A 25,259-nucleotide genomic window follows, 5' to 3' on the forward strand; every position below is an offset into this window, starting at 1 on the left:
AAGCAATGGACTTGCACACACACCAAGAAAATCTGTTGCTTATCTTTTACTATAGCAAGAAGGTGCTGACTGGCATTATGTTGGGCCTTGCTGCTAATCTGCTCTTTTCTTAATATCCTGGATAATTACTGTTGTACCATGTGTTCTGGGAAATGAATTGTGCTATTATGTATTTTTCATATCACACAAATATATATTTTTCATTTGTAAATGAATTTCACTTTCTTGAGGAATTTGAGATCATGTCATAATCCAAGCAAGGAGAGAAGAATATGAATTTTAGAAATGGCTGTTGTGCAGTTCCTTGGCCTTGCAATGGTCTGCATTGGTGATTCCTCCTGCAGAGCTCTGCAGAGGCTGCTGCACAATAGTCGTGTGACTGTGGTTTCCAGCTATGATTTATGGTCAGACAGCACTATCTAGGAAAGCTTTGAGGGTCATTGCTTCTCTTGGCCTGAGACATGCTGTGCTCTTATGGGGGGGCGTCTGTGGGTGGTGACTGGAAGAGGTAAAAACGGAGCTAGGCATTTGGAAAGTCTGTGGTAACTTGTCTGCAGGAGGCACGAAACGTGATTTGATGGACTAGAACTGCCAGAGCAGCAATGGGAGAGCCATCCTGCAGATGTCCCTGTGTGTCTGCGGCCTCGGGGCAGCAGCGGAGCGTGTGAGGTGCGCTGTGCTCAGTGGCACAGCGAAGGCGAGCAGCCCTGCGGAGCGATGCCGGGCACTGCGTCATAGCCCCGAGCTCCGCGGCCGCTGTTCCCTGGAGCAGGAAAAGGCTCCTGGGGCCTGTAAAGAGGAGCAGGGGCTGTGCCCGGCAAGCGCCACCGGCGCAGAGGCCCCAGCTCTCCGCGGCTTAAGGGCGGCTGCAGTCCGTGTGCCAGGCCGGGAGGCGGGTGGGCCCCGAGAGGGTGACCGGTAGCTTCTCAGGAAGGGCAGCGGCGCGCGGCTGCTGTTGTTTGTACAGCCGGCGGCCGCCCGTCTCCAAGGAGAGAAGAACGTTGCCCAGCAGGCCCCGGGGCGTAAGGATCCCGGGCGCGGCCGCTGCGGCCGCTGCGGAGCTCCTCCTGCCCCGCGGGCGGCCCCAGCCGCTCCGCCCGCCCGAGTGCACCGGCCCCGCCCGGCCTCGCCCCTTCGCACGGCCCGCCTTCCCGCAGGCCCCTGCCGCCGCCGGGGCTGCCCGGCCGAGCGCCTGCCGGGCCGCGGCGCCGCGGTCCGGCTTTAGGTTCGGGGCTGCGGCGCCGCCCGCGGCCCCCCGAGCTCTAGGCCGCGGGCGGCGGCGGCTGCCGTGGGGCCGGTGGTAGTGTGGCGCGGCGGGCGGGGCAGGCGGCAGGATGGGCGGCCCGGGCAGCCCGGGGTCCTCCGGGACGCCAGCGGCGGGCGGGCGGACTGGTGTCTCCTTCACTTCGCCCTCCAGTGCCCAAAGCTGCAGCAGCGCGGTCTGCCGCACCCCTGCACCCCCCCGTGACCGGCCCGAGCCCACCTGCCCCGACGACCGGCCACAACCAGCACAAGCAGGTGCCGGCCCCGGCCGCTACCGGCCCTGCGGGACAACGTGGGGGGGGGGGCGGGCGGGGCTCGCCTGGCGGCGAGCGGGTCCGGGGCCTCGTGGGCCGGGGGTTGCGGGGCCGCAGGCTCGTCCCAGCGCTCCCGGGTTCGCGGGGCGGGCGGGGGGCTCTCCGTGGCCGCTGTCCCCGCGGCCGGGCTCGGTTGCGCGAGGCGCGGCGGGGCGGGCGGGTCAGGCCGGGATGCCCAAGATGGCCGCGCCGAGCGGGTCGGTTCACCTTGCGGCGGGGCGGGCGGCGCGCCTGGCGCCCGGCCTGGGGCCGCCGCTCGGCCCGGCCCGCGCTGCGGCCGCATCCCGCTCGCCCCTCGCTGCCCTTCCCCTCCGGGAGGCGCTGCTTTGCTACCCCCGCCTCGCTTCCTGAGCTCGTAGTCCATTTCCAGGTCTTGTCCTTTAAGTTTCTGCATGGGCCTGGCCGATATTAGGCTTGCGTGTCCACCTCCGGTCTGTGAATAGAGAGACGGTTAATGCAAGGGTAAGGAGGTGGCTTTTTTTAAAGCTCTCTGCACTATCAGTGTAATCCTGAAGGTCACCGTGTGTCCGGTCTATTTTAACAAATTAATTTTTAAATAACCTTAATTCCTCTGCTATTTATTGGGATACTGGGATAATTTCTGCGTAGTTGTTGCTTTTCTAAATTACGTGAGTACACATTTTTTAAAAAATCTATTATAGGCTGATATGATTTCTAGTTTGATCTTGAATATCTTGAGATCTTAAAAGTGTTAGAAATCCTAATAGAGGCCTGTGGCATTTTTTAATTGACGAGTGTGAGAGTTTTGAAATACTGCCTCCAAGGAGAACTGTGATGTAGTAATTCCAATAACGTTAATGTATTTTTCTGTTCTTGGGGTGACTTATTTTTTCTTTATATCGCGGAAGAAAGCATGGTTGTGTCTCCCGAGTAACAGATTAATTAAAATTTTTTCATCATGGTGGCATGAAACAAAGATTAGGGTGGAGCTCTCACTTGGCTCAAGTATATTCTGTACTTCAGGTCTATTATTTTACAGTTTTTAAAGCAAACCTGTAGTTGCTAAATGATGCTAATTGTTTAGTGACTTCTGATTAGTAGTTTTTAAGTGAAAGATGCTTCAAAATAGGGTTGGAAAAAATTATTTGTCATTTTAAGAATTTGCGAACCTGTCTAACATTGAAGGACACAGGACTGATTTTTTATGGCCCTGTTATCATTTAATGAGCGTTCTGACGGTGCCACTGGTTTATCAGGCATTTAGTGTATCCAAAATTAACTCTTGGTTTCCTGTTTTGTCCTCATCCATCCCTGTCAGTATTACAGTATATTATTAGAACAGCACAGTGACAGTTGTACTCTCTTTCAACATTTTATCACACAGCTTGTATCTGTAGACTGGAATGTCTGACAAATACTGGTTGGTTTCCCTGAAGTGGTAAGGATGCTTAACTAGGCCAGATAAAACAGTAGCATCCTTTTTACTGTAATAATCCTCTAAATTTTGACGCAGATACAAGTTTGTTACCTTCTCAGGACATTTCTGCTTAGCATAGATCTCTTTTCTGTACTGGTTGTCTGGTGAGCTTGGAAACAATGAAAACAAAAGGGAAAAGCTCGTTTATTTATACTGTAAAAGCATGTCTGTGGTAAAGGCTAATATAAAACTCCAAAACTAGAAATTATTATTTTTCTGGCAATTCTAGTTAGAGGTGAGATGTACTCATTAGAGGAAATGTGTTGCTAAGCCTTCTGTGTAAGATGTTCAACTGCTGAATTGTAGGGGTGCTGTACAGCAGAACTCTGCAGGCGAGAGTTCTCACGCTCCCTTGTAATTGGTCTATCAGCTGCTGCTTTCCATGGAATAAATAATAGGAACCATTCAATGGCATCTCACTGGAATCGGGGTCTGTTCTTCTATAAACTTGAATTTGGGCTAAGCTTCTTTATGCGTCAGATGCTTTAAGCCATTTTCATGTCTCTTTAAAAAAATGTTTAGTTTAACTCTGTGGAAACCAGACTTGTTCTTGAGCAAGTGATAGATGTCTTGATATAGTGACTTGGTTGTAGAGTTTAGGCATCTTTGCTAAAGAAGTTTTTCTGAATTTGTGTGTATGTATGTGAAACTGAGTGTAAATATTGTTTCTTAGAGGAAGTTTAAATTATCCCCTTAGGGCAATAGGGAGCTGAAGTAGAGTGCTCTGGAAATCTGCATTATGAATTGTAGAAAAATAAGGAACAGTCTTCTGCCTTCCTGTTGATTGCTAAAGTAGTTTGGTTTTTTTTGTTGTTGTTTTTGTTTTTTTTTTTTTATTAGTAGCAGTTCATACAATTTGGCCGCATATGGCAGATGTAATTAGGGTTTGGAAGTTAACATGTGAGAACACTGCCATTGTTATTTTTCAAGTTCTAAAGATAGTTTTTTCATTTACTTAAAAAGAAAAAAAATCAATCCACCACACTAAAGGAAGATAAAAAGTCAATTATGTTAATCTGAGTCTCTCAGCTAAACCAATGTGACAAATCAGTTTGAGAAGATAAGATTTTTTGTTTGCATGTATTTAGCCTTTTCATGGCCTTGTCTAGTTAGTTTCATTTTCCCCTCTTCCACAGTTTGGGGGGAGTTATTAATATACTCTGTTTCCTATATTTCACAACTTTAAAATACAGGGCCTCTGTAACAGCAGCCTCTTGCTATAGAAATGATGGGAAAACAGTGTTTGAAGGCAGTGCAGATAAGAGTGCGTGTTCCCAGGGAGGAGAGCGATAGGGGCCTCCCCGAGGCCTGAGCCTGCTGTGTGTGCATGGGGCCGCAGCTCATCTGCACTGAGCAGGGCTGCCAGAGGCTCCCTGTCTGAGAAAGGCACTTGTAGGGAGATCTCTTCTCCCAGACCCCACACTCCTCCTACTTGGCTGTTTTAAACCAACAGGACAGCTTCCCAAACTTTAGGTTGATTGCTGGTTAATGGCATTAGATCTTTCTTTTAAAATTGTATGTCTTCAGTGTAAAATATGGGGCAAAAATGGTGTTGGAGAGCAGATACGCTCTCTGCATTTTCAAAACTAAAACCTTGTGGGTACTTTGAGGTAGTTTTCATAAACATGTGTCAACTTTGATTTTGTGGAACTTCAGGGAGTAACTGTCTGCATTACAGGGTTTTAGATTTCTAGTGTCCAGGTTTTTGGCAGTGGCTATGCCAACTCTGGAAATGTGAGTTATTAATTAATTCCTGGTAATGAAAGATGTATGGATAAATCTACCTGAAAAGTTAAGAACTGGATGGTCTTGTAATGCCTTTTCTCTGCCGTGCCTCTTCTCTGCATAAGCCAAGAAAACATCTCGTGTTCACAGTGACCTTCAGTGAAAACCTGCGTTTCCCAGAATACTGTAGTGTTGTATCTATTAATTTTAAATATATAATTATTAATTGTTTTCATGTAGCAGAATCTGCCTTAAGGATTATCTTGAAAGAATTGTGGTAGCATTTTTTCATGTGTGCAGTGGCAGAAGGTTCATTATTAATTAACCCTTTACCTTTCAGCTCCAATGGCGATTCCTCCAGCATATGTAGACCTTGGCAAACCTGCCAGAGATATCTTCAATAAAGGATATGGTAAGAATAATACCTTTTATAAGTGGTGTTTGAGGTGCAACAAGAATTGCCTTTTTAAGTCTGTATGGCAAATTGAATGATCAAATGCCAGTGTTCTTGGGGAGGAGGAAGGTGTGCTGTGTTTTTTATCTTTACCACCAACAAACTGATCGTTGAAGGCTTTTTGTGGCTTGTTTTGATGTGAAGGCTGTTAAGTCTCACTGCTTGAGCCACATAAATGTCAGAGGTGTACAAGTATGCAAGAATGCCAGCAGCAAGTGTAGTTTAACTTAGCAGCACTTTGTTTACTGCTCTGTCTGTGCCACAACATTTGTTGATATAGAAGGGGTTATATACCAGTCTAATGTAGCCTTTTTTGGACTAGAAAGAGGAATGGCTATTGGGATAAAGAATCCTTCTGCATCTTGAAATGCTTTAATACCAGATAGCTGCATAGTTAAATCATTCTTTGTTACAGTGCTCTTTCTTTCTGGTCTTTGGAAATGTGGGGTTTTTTTTACTGAGACTGTTGCTCGTCTCTCTGGATGACAATGTGAATTGACACTCTCACAAAACCTGCTTATATTCCATTGGTTGTGTATTTCCCAGTGACTTTGCTTTTACAGTTTTTTACTTTGAGATATTTTGTCTTGGTGCAGAAAGAGGTGGTTTATGGGTTGGGATAGCTCTTTAAAAGGCATTGACTATTGTATAAAAACTGTTCCATTCCAGGAACAGAAAATGTATTTTCTTTCAGAAGCATCATTTGGTAGTTAAATATGCTCATGCAGAACTGAGAGGCACTTCCCTGCCTTAGTTTGGAGAGGCCTCCTTTACCTGGCATCTGTATGCTGAAGTCAGTCTATAGCTGTTTATGCATATTTATGTAGGACACTGCTGAGCCTGAAAGACCAGCTTGTTCAAAAATGTGCAGGGCCTTAGTTAATCATGTAACTTTGACTTCTGTTTATTAAGGCTTTGGGTTGGTGAAACTGGATGTGAAAACAAAATCTGCAAGTGGAGTGGTGAGTTTAAGTAACTTTTATTCATTATATATTTTTCTAGCTATATTCTGATACTTAGTTAAAAGGGGTACATTTCAGATACTCTTAAGTATTTTATAGGCTATATGAATGATAAATATCTGGTGTTAAATAATATCAGAAGACCTTAAAGTTCTGAACGTATCACGAATATTGCCTTGTTTAGTAACCTTTTTATAATAAAAGGGCTTATTAATTGTCCCTGGTCTTACATGTGAAGGTAAACAAATAAAGGATTTTAATATACCAATTATAGTATACAGATTTTATTTCTGAAGTACCTTTGGTACTGTTTGGTGGAAAATTCTGGCATCTTGGTTTTTGTATGAAGTAGTTGGCATTGAATAAGAATGTTGAATCTTTGACTCTTCTAGGTACTTAGGTGCTGCAGTAGTGTTCCATGCAAGATGTCTTACCATGCAAGCAGTGCCCCTGTGACTTTTATCTGTTTCTATAGCAGACTTTGCAAAATACAATGGTAGTTTTTTTTTTTCTCCCCATAACTGGAGCCTGAGTCCTGTAACTTAGTGTTAGAAACAAGGTTCATGGGTTGTATGCTCTGTTTTTTCTAGAAGTCTGTATGCCAGCCGAAACACAGTTTGCAAGAGCCCTTACTATTACAGAGGTAGTTGTTCTTACTGTGGCTTGTTTCTTTGGAGGGCTACCATTTATGCTGGTAAAAAAACTCTGAAAAATCCAAGCCCTAAAGTGAATCCCGTATCAGTTACAAGCCATCCTTCCCAGGAGGAGAAACTGCTGCCATATATGTACTACAGATGTTTTAAAGCAGAGATAAGAAGATAATATAATCATTTGTTTCTCCTGAAGCTATTGTCCCAGTGGTTACAGTCACATAGACCCTGTGCAGTAAGAATAGTACAAAGCAAGAAGTTAAAGCTGAAGGTATTTGTGTAGTTCCCATCCCTTGCCAAGAAATAGACCTGCTAGAATTATGCAACTGTGTATGGTGTCACTAACATCATACAGATAAATGTCTTGGACGTGGTCAGATTTGATCAGCCACCATTAAAGAACAGTCTCATGTTTGTTTTGTGATCCTGGAGCTTTTACTAAGAGTGCCTAAGGACTTGCAATTTCAAATCTGTTTCCTTCTGGGGAAGGTGAGTGTGGAAGTTTGTTTGAAAATAATGTGTGTGGAGGAAGACAGAGATAAAAATGTTTATTTATATGTTTTAAAAAGTTGAAATAATGGACTTCTTAAATCATAAGGGCAATAATACTTCACTGGAAAGAGCTCTTTAAAAGATATTTGCAAACCTGGCTTTCACTTCTAATTACCTTCAGTTTTTGAATAGTGGTACACAGAAACTATTCATTCTGTTCTTTGTGAGAGACATCAGCGTGTACTTCCTTTAATAAAGAAATGTGAGTGATACTGTTGATTTCTAAGTTACTTTGAAGAATTTCAGGTCAGATCATACCATACTATAAACCCAGCCTGTTTGCTAAGCTCCCACTTCAAATGTTATTTCTGTGTGTCATTGAACCAAGGTGCCAGGGCAATAGGAATTTTGTAGGTGTAGTAGAAACAAAGGAAAGAGTAGCTGTGCCTATGGATAGTATGAAAGGCGAGTGCATTGGGCAGACTAAGAACTCTTAAAAAAACAGTTAAAACCCCAACCCAAACAAAAAAGCAGACCACCCACCCCACCCCCAGTTTGGAAAATGATGCCATTCTATGACCTTTTACAGCTGCACACTGTAGAATGTAAAAAATACACTAAATCACAAAATACATATGTGTATGTCAAAATCACAAAATACTTATATTATCTTAAAGAATTTTACTGGAGTTGTAATACGTGCCTAATATATTCTTGGCTCTTGGTTTGATTTTTAAGTTGCTCACTGGGAGTATCAAACTGAACCTTAAATTTTTTAGAACTTGTTGCTGCTTTTGAGGAGAGTCCTTGTGATGGCTACTGTCTTGCTTTGGAGTTAATTTGCCACCTGTACATTTTGTAATAGTGGCAGGAACACTGCAGTTGAGATGGGGGTTGTGGAGAGTCCTCCATGTGGGCATGAGTCATTAATTTTTCTTGGCTGTGCTAGTCTCCCTTCTCCCCTGCAAGTTGTCTAGTGATTTTAAATTTTTTCCATGTAATAGAATCTTGGTGGTTGCTGAAGGAAACCCTATGTAATGCTTTCAGGATCACATGTGTCTTCTGTGCTTTTTAGGAATTCACAACATCTGGTTCATCGAACACAGACACTGGAAAAGTGAATGGAAGCTTGGAGACCAAATACAAGTGGGCTGAGTATGGTCTGACTTTTACAGAAAAATGGAACACAGATAACACTCTGGGAACAGAAATTGCAATTGAAGATCAGGTAATAGATTAGGAAAATATTTATTGGTTTTACCTCTGTGTAAGAACTGAATTTATAGCTTTATCTTATCTTCTTCCCCCTTCAATTAGCTTGCCAAAGGCTTGAAGGTGACATTTGATACAACTTTCTCACCAAATACGGGGTAAGAATTGTTAACATTTTTAGCTTACTTACGGAGTCACAGCACCCATGGTCCATTGATCTGGTCTGTGGTATTGACAGAGCTTTTTGTATGGTTTGCTATTGATCCAGCTTAGCAAATCACAATGCTAAAGGCTTCTGCTCTTTACCATGACATCACTGTGGGGTTAGTATTGCACATTTCACAACTTTGCTTATTTTCTGGGATAGAAATACTGGAAGATTGCAGGAAACATGAAAGTGTTTCTGCATTCATCAGAAAATGCCTGCTTGCCATAGCCCTGGGTGGTCTGAATTGGCTGGCTCTACTTTTACCTGATCCAGGGGATGCATGTGCAAGACTTGTAGATATGTTGTGTAGAGTCATAGGGCTTGAATCTTGCTGATCACTGAGGAAGATCATATATGCTTAACATAACTCTTTTCTCTGTTTCAGAAAGAAAAGTGGTAAAATTAAGTCAGCATATAAACGTGAATGCATAAACCTTGGCTGTGATGTTGACTTTGATTTTGCTGGGCCTGCAGTCCATGGTTCAGCTGTCTTTGGTTATGAAGGCTGGCTTGCTGGTTATCAGATGACTTTTGATACTGCCAAATCAAAATTGACAAGAAATAATTTCTCTGTGGGTTACAAGACTGGAGACTTCCAACTGCACACTAATGTGTAAGTACTGAAAACTTCTCCAGCTTTCCAGAAGCAGGCTTTTTTTTAACTTCTAGTCAAAATACAAATGCTTGAAATATCAAGAGGTGCTTACAAGGTCATTAATGGAGTGCATTTTTCAATAGGAAACTCAAAATAAATGTAAATGATACTTTGTATCTCTCCTTCAAAATGAAACACATGGGACTGGTCAGCACTTGCAGCATATGTGGTACTGATACTGAAGTACATGCAGATTGGAAGTGCAGTGCTTCAGTTATGCACAACTGATCAAAATGCTTCTTCTGGCTATCCCATTATATTGAATTGTATCAGATTACAATTAAAGACCAGTAGATTTGTTAGAGGTAGTAATTAATGTTGCATTAATGCTGTAGTAGTTTCTAGAGCAAGACCAGAGCATTGCTTCTGGGCTTTTTGTGGAGGTTCGTCTTCTTGCTTGTCAGGGATTAAGAATGCATGAAACAGTGTAAACAAGTGTAAGACATCTTTCTTCAGACTTATTGCCTTTAGATCTTACTCCAGAGCAATCTGATCGAGACTTAATCAAAAACATGATGTTTTCAATCCAAGTAAATAAAATTGGTGGAGTTCTAGTATGTTTAGTAGTTACAAGTTTTGCTTTTGAAGGGAAAGCATGGGGATTGTATCTCTCTGAATTCATGGAAATTGAGGAATATAGGAGAAAACTATGAAATACTTTAGAGTCTGGGCTGTAAGAATTCCATTTCAGTTTGCTAATGTAAAACATTGTGACAGATTTTTGAAAGGTCATTCAGTTCTCTAGGAGTTTCACATATTCAATAATCATAAGTGCAGAAGGCCCATTTTGTAACCATTAACACATATTGATCAGTTTGTAAGGATTTGATCTAGAATTTTGTTCAAGGACTTTGTTTGGCAGTTAACATGAGAATTAGCTGTAGCACTCTAAAATACCTTTTTATTTCCATGAATTACTGTAGTTTAATTTTGCCCTGAAGCCTTTGTTTATCTCCCCTTCTCTTTTCAAAAAATCTGAAATAACTCAAATTTTCAAATTCTTATTTGAATAAAAATCTTTTTGTAAATCCTTTTTTTTTTACTACTTCTGGAGTGGATTATGCAAATGGAAAACTAACTTTTCTCTTAATTTATGCAGCAATGATGGTTCCGAATTTGGTGGGTCAATTTACCAAAAAGTGAGTGAGTCTCTTGAAACTGCTATAAACCTGGCTTGGACAGCAGGTAGCAACAGCACTCGCTTTGGCTTTGCAGCTAAATACAAGTTGGATCCCACTGCTTCTCTTTCAGTAAGTATGGCTGTAACCTGAAGGGCTGTGCAAAGTACAGTGTATTTTCAGTTGCTGTGAATCCCTGTGTTATTAGTACAGTTTTTGGGGAGTTCTGTCACATTCTGTAAGAACACTGGCAATACTGGTTAAAAGTTGATAAGCAGCAAAGTTTCCTTTATGTTACAAAGTTGGAATCATTTTGTTGGGGAAGTGATGCAAAGTGAGATTAATAATTTTGTATATATTGTTTATGATGATATTACCCAATGTTTGCTGCGTGATTGACAAGATACTAATTCCTGTGTAATATGAACATGGAGGAGTCCTCTGATGTGGCATTTTTTAGGAGACTGGTGATAAATGTCTCTGGCCTTCTGAAAAGGGGGAAGTGGTGAAGTTCACCTATGAAACTATGTTTCAGTAACAGTTCTTCCTGCCCTTACATTCCTTCTGCTCTTAAATATGTTATTGCTTCAAATTGTTACTGCTTCAGCTGTAAGTTGAAGGATGAGGGCATAGCTGGAAGGAGAGAATTCAGGAAACACAGGTGAACTGAAAGAACAGATAACATTTGGTTAAACTGATAACAGCAGTGTTGCCATAGTTATTCTAGATTCTAAGTGGTAACAAATAACTAATCAGTTTCAGCATTTCAGTTGCCTTTTTTTTTTTTTTTAGGCGAAGGTGAATAATTCTAGTCTAATTGGAGTGGGTTATACCCAGACCCTGAGGCCAGGTAAGAGCTGTCATGTGAATTATATCATATATATATCTTCTATGCATCCTAAAAAAAATAGAGGTCTCTGCATTTATATGCATTTTTTTCCTTCAGAATATTTTTTCCTTTGAACGCCAAGTAGATATTTTACAGTAGCTTCAGTCATACATCAAACCATTATCTAAGCAAGACAAACTATTTTATCTAATGGTATTAATATATTCCTCACTGATCTGTGCAGGAGTGGACTGTATTATGTTTGACAGCCTAGCTTTAGGCTAGGCAAAGCATGTCTTCTTTTTTGGCACTGCTTTGTCCAATCATACTGTGTTGAATGATAGCAGGTCTTCAAATTATGAGTAATTGTCAAAACCTCACACTTCCTACTCTTCATATTTAGTAAACAACCCCTCCAGACCTTAACTTGTTCCACTTAGGTATGAAAGCACCTGTTAAGGCTGTATTGCCATTGGTTAGTTCCTTATTTGAAAAAATCTAGTTTCATTCCATCCCTCTATAGCTAGGAGTGTTTGTGCACAGATCTCCTCCTCCTTTGCATGTCTTAATGCAGGAAAGGAGACCTCTTGCGTATTTAGCAATTAGAGACTTCATATATTGATGTTATAACTTCACAAAAATCATGGGACTAATTTTCAGTAGATTTCATGGATGTATTCTCCTCTAAAAATCTTTAGAGGAAAGTAGTTGTATAAAAAGAGAGCTACAGCTGGGACTTGGAATGACAGAGGTTAAGTTGCCTGAAAGCTACTGTGTTGTAAACATGCTTCTTAAAAATCTTACAGGTGTGAAGCTTACACTGTCTGCCCTGATAGATGGAAAGAGCATCAATGCTGGTGGCCATAAACTTGGTCTTGGCCTGGAACTGGAGGCTTAAAAAGGTGAAGAAACTGCTGCAGAGAAGGGATATCAGAAGAATTTGGCCTTAAAATGTATTTCCAATGTGACCAGCAGGCTTTTTCCCAGGAAGGATGACCTAGAACAAGAGCTGTATTTGAAGTATTTAGACAGTTACTTGTTAGCTGGTTTCTAGTTAAATTGGTTACCCATCTAGTTAAAATTCTGCATTAGTGCAGTCACTTAAACATTATTTAAATGTATTTAACTGTTTAATGCGCTACCCACAAATAATGAAATAGACATTTATGAAAACTGTACAATTGTGTGCATGTTTGTTTTTATGTTCCTTTTAACATTCGATATTGCCATTGAATGAAAAATGGATCACTGGATGTTTTGAAATGAGGTCAATAATTTTGTTGAATGACCTGAACTAGAAATACATTTGGTATCCCAAGACAAATTATGAATAAAACAAGTACACACACATACTTGTGCCTCAGATATTTTAAGAGTGAAGATGCGAGGGTAGTGCTCAGTTAAGTTTTAACTTTAGGTAATCCAAGAAGTAGTGCTCTGTACCTTCGTGCAATTAAGGACCCCCATCCATGACAATACTGAATATAGGTGAACAGTTGGATTCCTCAAGCAAATTGAATGTGCTTTTCTGTCAGGTAAGGTTTGTCATGACACAATGGTTTATTCCCCCTGTGATCCACAAGCGAGATGTGCTGTGTTCCTAGTTGGCCTTCTGATGCAAGAAGCGCAGATCGGTGTACTTGGCACACTGAGACATTTAAGAAATGTTCCTTGAAAAGCCTCACCACAAACACACCTTTTGCTTATATTTGTATGAAGTGAGATGTATCTCTGCAATTGAATGTAACAGTGTAATGGTATAACAGCCTGCTTATCCCAACTGCTGTGAGAGGTTTCTGCTTAAAATGACTGAAATAAAGACAATTTTAAATGGACACAGAGGAAAATGCATCTGATCTTGCTTTCCCTTTAATAAATCTTGGCAGATACCCATTTTAAGTCCAGAAACTTGAAGAATAATGGGAAAACTTTAAAGTTTTTCTAGAATAGTAATAAAGAGAATATAAGCGTGAGGGATATTTAGTCTGCAGACCTGACATCTCTGAAGGTCGAACTAGCTGTGAATGCTTTTAATGCTTAGTATATTAATTACATGTAGTTGCGCTGCTTACATTTAAGAGTTGGAATTTACTGAGCTTGGGGGAATGCCTGGAACCTACTTAAGAAACTCTCATAGCTGAGAAGAGTCTCTTGATACTTAGTCTTGCAGTCAGTGGTTCACAGCAGCTCCCTTTGTAGTGCAGGTGGCTGGCTCATGATGAGGAAGCTCTCTCTGGTTTGAAAGTGTTACCAGCTGATACTGGATTAAAATTCATGTCCACAGAAGTATCAGTGGTTTGCTGGAGGTCCTGTTCCATCCTGCGATGTTGCCCTCAGACTGAAATTCTCCCATGCAGCACTCTGTTATAAGCTGCCTGTGTTTAGGCTTTAGCTGTGGAGTAGCTGAGCCACCTTCTTTGCAGAAGACAGAGTAGAGCTTAAGCCTCCAGCTCAGGCTCTTGAGCAGGCTTGCTGGTGTGTTTGACTAGTTTTCTTATATGATAATAAAGCATTTGTGTTGTGGGGTACCTTTACTGCTGTTGTCACTAAATGCCCTTGTCTGAGTTGTGTTTCCACCATTTAGGGTGGAAGAAGCATGTAAGGTGCAATATGTTGCTGTTATTGCATGTTGTGCATATTTTTATTTTGAGGTGGTTTTATGTGCTAGACCACTTAAAAGCTAGAAACCATGCTGACAGACAGTGAATTTTTGTATGTGTTTTCTTTTCAGTATAACCATCTTTGGTGCCTCACAAAGACTGGGCTTCTTCAAAAACCACAAAAAAAAAAAAAAAGCTTAAAAAAACCAAACCACCAAAACATTCCCAAAACAAACCAAAACAACCTACCAAAACCAAAAAGTCTTCCCGAAATGTTGTGTGCCTGTATACATTGACCAGCTGCAGCACCCAGACAAATAATGGATTGTTTATTTTGGTTATGAATGATGCCTTGTTTCTATCCTCTTTTGAGGGGGCTGTAACTGACTTTTGTTTTTGGTGGTAGTGGTTTTGGGAATTTTTTTATTTTAGAAGCAAACACTATAACCTTTTTCTTCACTATCTGCTCATCTAGATATTTTTTTCCTGAGGTCGCAAAATGGGTAAGTGATATAAAAGCACATATTGCTGAGTTTCCCTTCAACTCTCTAAAATTAGTAATGGAAAACTTGAACCTATTCATTTTACTCTTTGTAAATGTGCATGACTTAACTAGCCCTCAGCCTTTAAACTTTAGGTAGTTGTAGTTGTTACAGTGCTGATAGGCAGCCAGAGAAGTAAAAGGGCTCTGCAGTAGTTTAAAGAACTGTGAAAATGTTTTTCTAAAATACTCTGTCATAAATCACTACTTTGAACATTAAAATTAAGTTCAGTGTCTTTTTCTTAATATCTCTCAAGTAAGGCTTATTGAAAATGGCTTTCAAACTAACTTTTCAACTGTTACAGAAACTTGTGGTGTAATTGGAGTTCTGTGGTAAGGAATGTTGGTAGTTTATATAGCTCCATTTTATTAAAATATGTAAAAAGCCTTAACAATAACTTTCAGTGCCAGACAGCCTTTCCTCAGGTGTTCTGAATAAAAACCCCACCACTTGAGATCACCAATGACCAGAGCATCATTCTGCCTTTTGTTTGTGTGAATTGTAGCGTTACATTCCTGCCTGGTACCGCTGGAGTAGGGGTGTCTGTGTACATTGCAAGGAGACTTAATCACACTTTCATAAATAAAAATCCTTTCACATGAGATTGCGATGCCCTGGATTTCACGAGTTACTGTCTGAATGTCCTGAATGTTTATGCTCTTCCTGTGCTGTAGAAATTCTCCAGGTTGGTTCATTTAACCTTGCACTCTTCACGTGGTTCAACTGGGTGTGGTATATTCCTAAATCTGCCTCTTGCACACTGCAGTTGTTCAAAAGCAGGAAATTTTGAACTATTTTGGAATGGGCAGGGAAACATTTTGCCCCCAAGCGTCGTGACGGGTTTTCACCTTTCCTTTGGCGCTGGATAAAACGAGGCAGCAATAAGGGTGCTTGCTGCCCTCTAATGTCCTATTCTGGTGTTGAGCTCATTGCTGCAGCAGGCCGTCAGCCGGGCACGAATACACAGTTAATTCCTGGTGCCTGCTCTCCTAGGGGAAGTAGAACCGGGCAAACGAGCCAGCTTATGTGTGGATGATTCAGCCCTACTTCTACCGAAGGTCCTTGTTTCCTTATCAAACCAATGAGCAAAGACAGAAGCAATTCTATGCAAGGCGAGGCCGTAATAAAACTGGCTCACACCTGTAGTAGTAGTGTCTTAGTGGCAGGTAGAAATGCTTCCTGGGAACCAGCTGACAGGAAGGGAAAGCCAGAGAAAAAGCCAGTTGGGTTACATAGCATGAAAAGGCTAGGTTTATTTTAACTGGTTTTATTGTGTTTGTCAGTTTCCCTTTGCAGTGGAATGTTTCTGTTCCCAATCTGGAATAGTAATAAAAGCATAGATTATATCCATTAGTGTAGTGTGCATTCATTGAATTCAGTGATATTTTGTCTCTCATTGTTTCTGGGCCTGCATTTTAGTTGTGCTTTGGGTCCCTTCCACATGCTGCTGGATCAAATGGGAAGCAATAAACAAGTGGATTTTTCTGAGCATAACATGCCGCATCTTTTACTTCAGCTGCAAGTTTGATACAAATGCTTATGTAAATAGAGGAAAACTTTTTTTTGCAAAGCAATTTCTGAGAATATTAATTAAAACTTATGAAAATGCTATTAGAATGTGAGGTATTACATACTGAGATTTGGTTCATATCTACCCTCATGTATCTGCTGATGCTGGGAAAAGTGCTGACAGACCTTTGAAGATGGCAAGCCTGGACTGTTTCAGCTCCAAATATTTGACCTTTACTTCAGATCTTTTTAAATGAGGATTTTCTGCTGAGCCGAATACCACAGCAGAACTTGCAGTACACTTGCTGGTTAACAGCAGCGCACATACCAGAAATGTTTTGTGGTTTTTTTGTGGGATATTCTTTGTCCTGGATCCAAGGGAGGAGATCCTAATGCTGAAGCAATGATGCTGTTTAAGCGTTTGGCATTCTTAAGACTCACTTTTTTTTTTGTTTACTTTGCCTGTGTTCCTATGAAGATGAAACCACTAAATGGCCATTACAGAAATGACAGAAATGTCCCTTGTCTCTGGCTGTGCTTCAGCCCGAGTTACCGAGCTCCGCCCGAGAGCCGGCACGGAGGGGAGAGCTGGGGTGGGGGCGCGCAAGGAACCAGTCACCTTTGCCCTCGGATTCTTAGCGGTCTGTGGTGGCATTGCTGAAAATACGCTTTTCAATGACTCTTTAGTACGCACACGTGCCTCCGTTTAAGAAATGCTAAATTTCGCTGTGCTGTGGTGTGGGGAGGGATGTGTTTGAGTTCTCCTGCACCGTCCGGGATATTTTCCCGGCAGCTCCCGAGCGAGCTTTGTTGCCAGCTCGCTGTTCCCCGCGATCCGGCAGTCCGTGCCGCGGCTCTGGCGGTGACGGACGGGGGCGGTCGCCCCGAGCTGCCCGGGCCGCTGCCGCCCCCCGAGTCCGCCGCGGGCTGCGGGCGCCACCTGGCGGCCGCCGGCGCCCCCTGACGCCGCCGTTGCGCCCTCAGGAGGAGCCGCTCCTGCGGGCGCCGTCCCCGGCCCACCGAGCGAGCGAGGCAGTGGGAAATGGTGATGGCAGCGAGCCCGGTCATCCTGAGACGAAGAAATAGAATCAAAGGAGGAAAGGCCCCTCGTACGCCGGCACTCGGGGTGCTCTATCCCTGCAGCTGAGACCCGGGCAGCGGCCCTGGGCTCTGATGGAGCAGCCAGCGCTGTTCTCACCGCCTGCTGGCTCCCGGGAGCCTCCACTCCCGTCTAAACGCAATTCATTAACACAACAAGTTGTCTTCCCGACTGCTGCTCAGCCCCTGACGTGACTGTACTTTTCTAGAAGAAATCCTCAAACTGCTTAAGATACCTTGACTTGCAAAGAGATGTTCTGGCCGCCCTTGGCTATAAGAAACACTTGCTGGCAGGAGGACAGGGCACACCAGCTGTCAAAACCCAGCAGGCAAAGGGGAAAGATTCAAAACATTGCTGACTGGTGATATTCCCATGGCTGGTGGCATCAGGCAGTGTGGTGGGGCTGGACCAACGCTGTGGTGGCCACAGGACATGTTAGAAGTGCAGGCTCATGGCCACAGCCCAGGGACCTCACACTGCTACAGTGTGGGTTACTCACAAACTCTTCCCCCATCACAATTAATTGTAATTTATTAATTGCAATTTATTTAATTGCAATTAATTGCAATACAAGTGTCAATCAACCCACTGGAGCATGGGGACAGGGAAGAGAGCCCAGCAAGTCTGCTAAGGGCCTGTCCCATGTGGACGTGGCCAGCAGCGTGCCCAGGTGGCCAAGAATGCCAATGGCATCCTGGCTTGTATGAGAAATGATATGATCAGAAGAATTAGGGAAGTGATTGTCCCTTTGGGCACTGGTGAGGCCACACCTTGAGCACTGTGTCTGGTTCTGGGCCCCTCAGCTCAGGAGGAGCAGTGAGGTGCTGCAGCACGTCCAGAGAAGGTTTGGTGAAAGGGCTACAGGGTAAGTCCTATGAGGAGCAGCTGAGGGAGCGGGGGTTGTTTAGCCTGGAGAAAAGGAGGCTCAGAGGTGACCCTATCACTATCTACAACTACTTGAAAGGAGGGTGTAGCCAGGCTGGGGTCAGCCTCTTCTCCCCAGCAACTGGTGACAGGATGAGACAACATAGCCTCAAGCTGCACTATGGAAGGTTTAACTAAGACATTAGGGGGAATTTCTTCACAGAAAAGATGATTAAATATTGGAATGGACTGCTCAGGGAGGGTCTGTCCTAGGAGGTGTTTAAGAAAAGACTGGACATGGCACTCGGTGCTGTGGTCTTGTTGACACAGGGGTGTTTGGTCACAGGTTGGACTCAATGATCTCAGATATCTTTTCCAACCTAATTGATTTGGTGATTCTGTGATGCTGTGGTGAAACAGCAGTCTGCTGTTTGAGCTGCTGGTGCCATGGGGCAGAAGTGGTGAGCACTGCTATGAGGAATGACAGTGCCACCATCCCCTTCACACAGAGAGGCTGTTAGAAAGCTGCTGTGCAAAATGTTTCAGATGAGGATGGGGAGCAGACACAATTTTTGTTTGGGCTGTTTTGTTAATGAACATACAAAATTTGTCTTTCCTGGATAAAACCAGAAGACTAGTGCATCCATGATGCTGCCCCAGGCTTCCCACAGCCTCTTCCTGGTCGTTGCCTCACCTTGTTCTCTTTGGGGACCCTTGTTGGTCTTTGGGGCTTTGTTTCCCTTCCAAGCAGAGCACGCAAATACCTCTTAGCCAGTTGTGTTGAACCACTCAGCTCCTGGGGAGTCAGAGAAATGGGTGTATTGCCAGCTGCCCTGGGGCTGAGCCTGGCCCCAGGCCAAATTGACAGGTGTTTTCATTTCTATAATTGTCAGCATGTTCTCTGGGGAGTAGGGTCAGGAGGTTTTTTTGCTTTCTCTTGGTGTTGGGGTGTACTGTGTGTCTCTTAGCCCTGACAGAATCCTGCCCATTGTGATGGCGTATGTAGCAGCTCTTGCTGTCATTCATACCTGAGATGTTCATTTGTTGGGCTGAACAGAACCAGCTTTGACAGACATTCCCTGGATGTGGCAAGCCTTCTATGCTGTCAGCTGCAGAATTTGCCCTGAGAGATGGCACTAGGTAAGTGTGTGTGTCTGTGTTTCAGTAATTAATGTTTTATGAAATGTTTTTAAGAGAACTGCAATTCACAAATAGTCTTTATGTGCTAATTTACTGTTGATGTGGGCTAATATTGCAGTCTTAGAAGGCTGATCTTCTTCCACTGTGTTTGAGAAAATATTTTACTTTTGTGTTAGTCTTTTGAAGTACCTTAGGAAATCTGCTGCAGCATTCAGTCCTGGTGCAAGACTGGTAGGCTTTTGGGTGAGTTTTAATGCTTTGTAGCACAGGTCCTCTCTGTATTTAGAGTTTGTGAGCTTGTGTTGAAATTGTTTGCAGTTAACTTAAATAGCTTGAAGCTCCCCTGGTTTAGTTTTATCATGCCCATGATAAGATGAGTTCATGGGTGAGCACTGACGTAGCAGTTTTGATAGCCTGTCTGCCAAAACAGCACAACTTAACTAAAACACCTTCTCTTTCTCAAAACAATCTGGCTGAGAGTCCCATTTCCTAACCCTTCCTTTTGTGTGTGGGCAGCTGTAGCAGAGGTGTACGTGGAGTCCCAGCACAGTCATCAGCAGCAGCTTCTCGTGGGCACAGCTCCTCCTAGCTCACCGCACACCCCAGTGCCGGAAGAGTGCATGTGAGGTGCTTGTGCTGGGCCCCTCTCTGGTCTGGCAAAGCATAAGCCACTGGTGAGCAGAGAGAGCAGGGCTCTAGAGAGCATGAGCCTACTGCCCTACAATCCTGCTGTGTTAAGCTGATTGTGCTTCTTGTTGATGAAATGAGATTGCCCTCATGTGTCTGTCTGGGATTTCCTGAATCAGAACCATGGAGTGTCACATGTGCCTGCTCTGGTGGGTGTGGGGCTCGTGGTGGCCACACTGCAGAGTGAGGCTGTGCTTCCCTGGATGGGAATGGGTACAGGCCTGCCTTGGCCTGTGGGCTGAGCTGCACAGCAGCTGCTGGTACCTGAGGGCAGGGTTACAGGCACAGAGACCTCGGCCTGCAGAGCAGCAAGGGGGAGAACAGCTGAGGAGCAGAAAAGCATTCAAAATGTAAACTTTCCAGAAGAAGAAAGGCTCTAAGTTTAATACTTTACAGGATAACTGGAGAAAACCTGTTGGTACTTCTCCTCAGTATTTCTTTCCTTTGACTTACAGCCTTTAATCCCCCAGAGAAAAAGTATAAGGAGTTAGCGGAAATGATTGTGTTGCTGCAGCTGTCATATTCTAATGTTCTTTTATGAAGTAAGATAAATCCAAAGCAGAAAATTAAGATACTTAAACACAGAAAAGGCAGTTGTAACTTGTGACGGTGATTCCCTGATTTTGTCTACTTCTTTTGCTAGAGAATTGTGGCCACAGCACAAAGCTGCTTGGCCCTTCTGAGATCTAGGAATCCTCCATTGGCACAGACTGCCAAAACCCAGCTATTTTCCTGTCTCAGTTTATTAGCCTGAAGGCAAAAAAAGTAATATGAAACCTAATAAGATCAGGAAGGACTGCATCAAAGGTTGAATGCAGAAATGTTTGATCATAAAATTAAAATCTATAGTATAATGCTTACATGTAGTAGGGGCTGTCAAAATTGATTGCTTGTGCAAGTCTGATGACTCTCTTGCAACATAGGCAGTGCTTAGTTTTGCAGCCTTAATCATGTAGCTTAGTGTAGTTTATGTAGAGGTGGCCATAAATGGTTCCTTGGGTCATCAGGCAGGCAGATCCTGTCTGCACATCTAAAGTATTCATTAAGAGTTTACCATAGTCTGTGCCTGGAAGTTTAAATATACACTTGAACTTAAGCTTAAGCTAAAGGGTGACTCAATCTATGGTGAGTGAGAACATTGAAAATCAAGAAAGGAAAACTTGGTAGCAGCCATCAAAGTAACCAAAGCTGCATGAGAGAGGGGTGTGAGATGGGCTTGATGGTATCTGAGACACCTTCTGTAATGACAGAAGGAATTTAAGTGCTGGGTCTGTGGGTGTTGATTAAATGTGTCTGTCTGTGCTTTTGCCTCCTTTGAGTTAGTCTTCAGTGGTATCTTGGATCAGAACTGTGAGGATGGTCTGATCCCATGCAGCAGTCCTGGACAGGGCCAAGGGAGCTCAGCTTTGGTGCTGTGGCACAGATATTCTGCAGGACACCTTATGGGGTGTTGACAGTCCTCCTGACCTGAGGAGAGGGACTACTGCCTGTTGGTGGGAATAGCTCCCAAAAATGACTGTGCCTAAAATCCACAATAGCTGGGGGAAGACCCAGAGATGGTGATATAGAAGCTGGCTCTAAACATCTGTGGAGAAACTCCAGATTTTTGTACAGGAATAATTTTGTCAGGACTTTGACCTAGTGTGTTTTGTTTTGTAATTGTACTTTGATAGTGAATTAATGCTTCTCTTCACTGGGGATGGTTTGAGGCTCACTGGAACACAATCTAGCAGCATAATCTGCTGCTTAAAGAAAACCATGGAGGGCTCTGCTTTTTCTTTCAGGTTGTATTAATCTCTTTGATATAATGCATGGTGGCACAGTAGTTGCACAGTTAACTGTGGCTTTCCGCTTTGGAATGACCCCACTAATTACACTACATAGAAAAGATGGATTAAGTGTCTTGGGAGAGCATTTTACACAGCTGACATTTAGATGGCTGGAGGATGTTGAAGGTGACACTGGAAATGACATGCCCAAACTCTGCTGATGTGCCCAGGAAGCTGAGGATACATTGGGAGCTGGGTGGAAGCTGGTGAGGGCACCTGAGGGACCCTTTTTCACCTCTGTCTGTGGAGCTGAACAGTGCCAGAGGTGGAGACAGATATGTGTCCCTCCACACAGAGCAGCAGAGAGATCTCACTGACCCCATGTAGTCCTTACAGCCCTCCTTGAATCCAAAGGTGTCCATTGTTGTCTGACAAAGCTTTCCAGTTCTGCTCATTGCAGCTGTTTCTGCTCCTCGGCTTTCCAGGTTTTGATTTGTAGCAGATACCAGCAACACTGGCTTCTGGCAGATGGAAAAATACATACCTTATGGAGTAAACACTGAGAGCTGTGAGCCACAGCCTGTGTGAATTTCACTGTTGCAAGAAAAAGGGTCAGACATGGGTGCAGGGTAAAAAAAATGCTCAGAATCAGCATTTTTGAGCTGAGGATTGTAGGTGTTTCGGGTCTTTTCTGGTTGGTTGGTTTCTTTCTTTTGGTTGGTTGGTTTGGGATTTTTTTTGCTATTCCAAGGAGTTACATGCTTTGGTTACCTTTAAAAGTAAATACCTAATGTTTGCTTCCTAAAACTCCACACAGCAAAAGATACAAGGTGACATCATGGACAAACATAAGGTTCCTTAAAAATACGCCTAAATTTTACCTGCAGCTGTTATTTCTATTTGAATTTGCAGGCATCCATTTCCCTTATTGTGAAGGTTTCTTTGCACCAGTTTTAAAATGCATTTGTCTCTTAGATTTAGTTGTTTTTTTTTGTTTTTTTTTTTTTTTTTGGTGGCTTGTTTGCATTTCTTTTCATGCTGGAAGAATCCCTCTTTTCTGCTGCTGGGTGTTTGGCTGTTGTACTACAGGACAGTGACATCTGGGCCATAACCCTATGGACTTCTCTGGCCATGACATGACATGACAGCCTGGGTATCCTGTGAACCAGCCCTCTCTGAGAGTGGATTTCTTCTGTTGATGTTTTGTATTTGTGGATTTGATTAAAATTCTTGGTGTTGTGAATGTACAGTACGGCTTTTCTTGGGTAATGAATGCTGTGGTGTTGTGTGGGTGTGCAGTATTTAGGTATTGCATTTATTTGTGACAGCAGCAATAACACTTTCTCATTAACTATCTTCTGAAATCTAATTTCATGATGTCAAAAAGTTACTACTTTCATCTCACCAACATAACCCAAGTCCCTACCCCAGCATAACTCAAAAGGTTGCTGGAAAAATGCACAGTCTCTTGGTTTTTTAGTAGGTGAATAGGAATAAAATTATGAGCCTTTAAACTAAATAATAATTTTTTCCTTGTAGCCTGAGATCTGTTCAATCAATAATCTTTCTGCTAACTCTGGGGAGAATTTTAGTTGCCTCCATAAAACGTTTTAATTATTTAAAATCGTAAAATATAAGTAGGCACAATTTGCTTGGAACTCATTAGGGAAATATATGAATAAGAAGAAAAGATAATGTTTGCTTCTGCATTAATTTAAAGCAGTCTTTAAAATATGAAATCTAATCCTGGAAAGCAGTGACTTATCATCAATGTTTATTTTTCTTATAATCAGAGTAAATATTAAAGCAGCTAGTTATGTGCTTATCCCTACAGTATTGCACTGAGCCAAAAAGGAAGATAAATAACTTGTCTGAAATCTCCCATTCATTTCCCTCTTTTGCAGGTTTTATGTTTGTTCATTTCCTTTTTCAAAACATTGCTTCAGAAATTATTATAAAACAGGTGACTTAGAAACCATGAGTAGCTGCAAACGCATGAGGCCAATTTTGTGTGATTAGAATTATGCAGAGGTAATGCTTTATATTTGGGCAGAGCCTTTTCATCTAGTGCAGATCACTGGCACAATATGCAGCAGCAGAGAAACGCCACAGCCCTGGGAAAAGGCTTAGCAGACCAGAGAGCACAGCAAGTGATGAGTTAGGAAACAAAAGAATTTCTTTAGGCTTCTCTGAGGAAACTTCAGTGCTCACTGTGGCAGGAAATGCTCATTTGCAGCTCTTAGGTGCGCACAGAGGGAAAAATCAGCTTTGTCATTCTCTCACTCAGTACTTGTTTGGGATGTCATCAGCAATCCCTTCCCAAAAGATGATTCTTGTTGTATTTGTGATTCCCACATTTTCCTTCTGGGAAGGCCATGATAGTGCTCCCTCTCCCATTAAAATGGAATGAGCATTAAAATCAAATGTGCTGCAAGCCATGCAGAAATGGGCCCAGATTGTTTGTGTGTGGGGTGCTTTAGGTTATTCTACTGTGTTGGTCTGGCTGTTCTGTGGAAGAAGGGATGGAGCCACTCAGCAGTCACCTTCTCCAGTGGAGACCTCTGCACTTTCAGTAGATGAGAAGGGTAAAACCAGGCTGTATTAATCTCAGCTAGTAGGGTGTTGTGGTTAAGCCCAGCTAGCAACAGCTGCTGATTAAAAACACTTGAATTTGTTAAAAAAAGGACTGACAGGGGTGTCAGAGGTTCAGTAAATGCCTGAAAGTTATGTTACACTCAGTAGCCCAGTTTGTCTTTAGGCCATTGCTTTCTTTAGTAACATGAGAGACTGAGGATACTCCCTGCATCATCCCCCAATGTCCCAGCAGGGTTAAAAGCTGCAGCATTGAAAATGCAGAACCAAGCCTTCAGCCCTGTGTCTACCCTTGGACAATGAGCTGGTTTTTTTGAGGTAGCCTTCTCTCTAGATTTCTGAGCATTTAGTCTCAGTCCTGCTCATTTAATTAGTTAGTAGAGGTGCAAAGCCCTGTAAATATCATACAAATACCATTTTGAATGTGTGTCTTTGGAGCAGGGACTCAGATACCTAACCAGCAGCTAGGATTACATGCTTTTTCTCATGGTGGCTTCTGGGAGTTACCACACTAGGGGGAATTATTTTTTTCATTGCTGTTGTCATTCTTTTCTGTTATCTGACCCATCCTTCAGCCCCATTTGCTTCTGAGCAAGTCCCAGCTGTACATTTGTCACCTGTGTTGGCTGGGATCCTCTCTTGCAGGCAGAGAGATGTTGGTATTGCAGGAACAGCTGGGCTGGGAGGGTTTGGGCAGCAGCTGTGCCCCTGGGCCAGCTCTTCTCCTGGGGCAGAAAATCCTGAGCCTCTACAGTGCGAGCAGTAGCTCAGGCAGGTGCATTGCCTGAGAGGGGTGAGCAGGCCCAGCAGACCCACGAGTCCCATACCTGGTGCCTCCATTAGAGAGAGACAAAGACTTGGCATTGTGTTAGTGGGTGGCCCATTCTCATCAGCTAATGGAAGTCTAAATTCTCATTGCCCCACAAATTCCCCATAGCCAATTCACCACTCAAATTAAACCATGATTACATATTATCAGCAGTCATTTCATAGGAAGGGTGAAGGATCAAATGCAGTTAGCAGTGATGAATTCCAGATGTGCAGGACAGAAGCCTGAAGAGAAGGCCAGTTTCTGAGTAACTACAAGATAGAGTAATGTATTCTAAATATTTGATTCAATTAAGCTTCCTTCTGCTC

At 43.0% G+C, this 25,259-nt stretch overlaps 1 protein-coding gene across 2 annotated transcripts; it reads left to right on the forward strand.

Annotated features, from left to right (window-relative positions):
- Positions 1 to 1,319: 1,319 nt before the first annotated feature.
- On the forward strand, positions 1,320 to 13,155 carry VDAC2 (voltage dependent anion channel 2). Of its 2 annotated transcripts, none has more exons than XM_064716204.1 (9): positions 1,320 to 1,518; positions 5,081 to 5,152; positions 6,107 to 6,156; positions 8,374 to 8,526; positions 8,616 to 8,668; positions 9,104 to 9,331; positions 10,473 to 10,623; positions 11,284 to 11,341; positions 12,127 to 13,155. In XM_064716204.1, exons 1-9 carry the CDS (start codon positions 1,335 to 1,337, stop codon positions 12,216 to 12,218), a joined length of 1,041 nt encoding a protein of 346 aa, XP_064572274.1. In that variant the 5' UTR covers positions 1,320 to 1,334; the 3' UTR covers positions 12,219 to 13,155. The 2 variants fall into 2 exon arrangements, with proteins under 2 accessions (XP_064572274.1, XP_064572275.1); XM_064716205.1 differs by lacking the exon at positions 1,320 to 1,518 and adding an exon at positions 1,906 to 2,039.
- Positions 13,156 to 25,259: the final 12,104 nt, after the last annotated feature.

The sequence above is a fragment of the Zonotrichia leucophrys genome, chromosome 6 (genome assembly GCF_028769735.1).
Source record: "Zonotrichia leucophrys gambelii isolate GWCS_2022_RI chromosome 6, RI_Zleu_2.0, whole genome shotgun sequence".
NCBI classification, from domain to species: Eukaryota; Metazoa; Chordata; class Aves; order Passeriformes; family Passerellidae; genus Zonotrichia; species Zonotrichia leucophrys.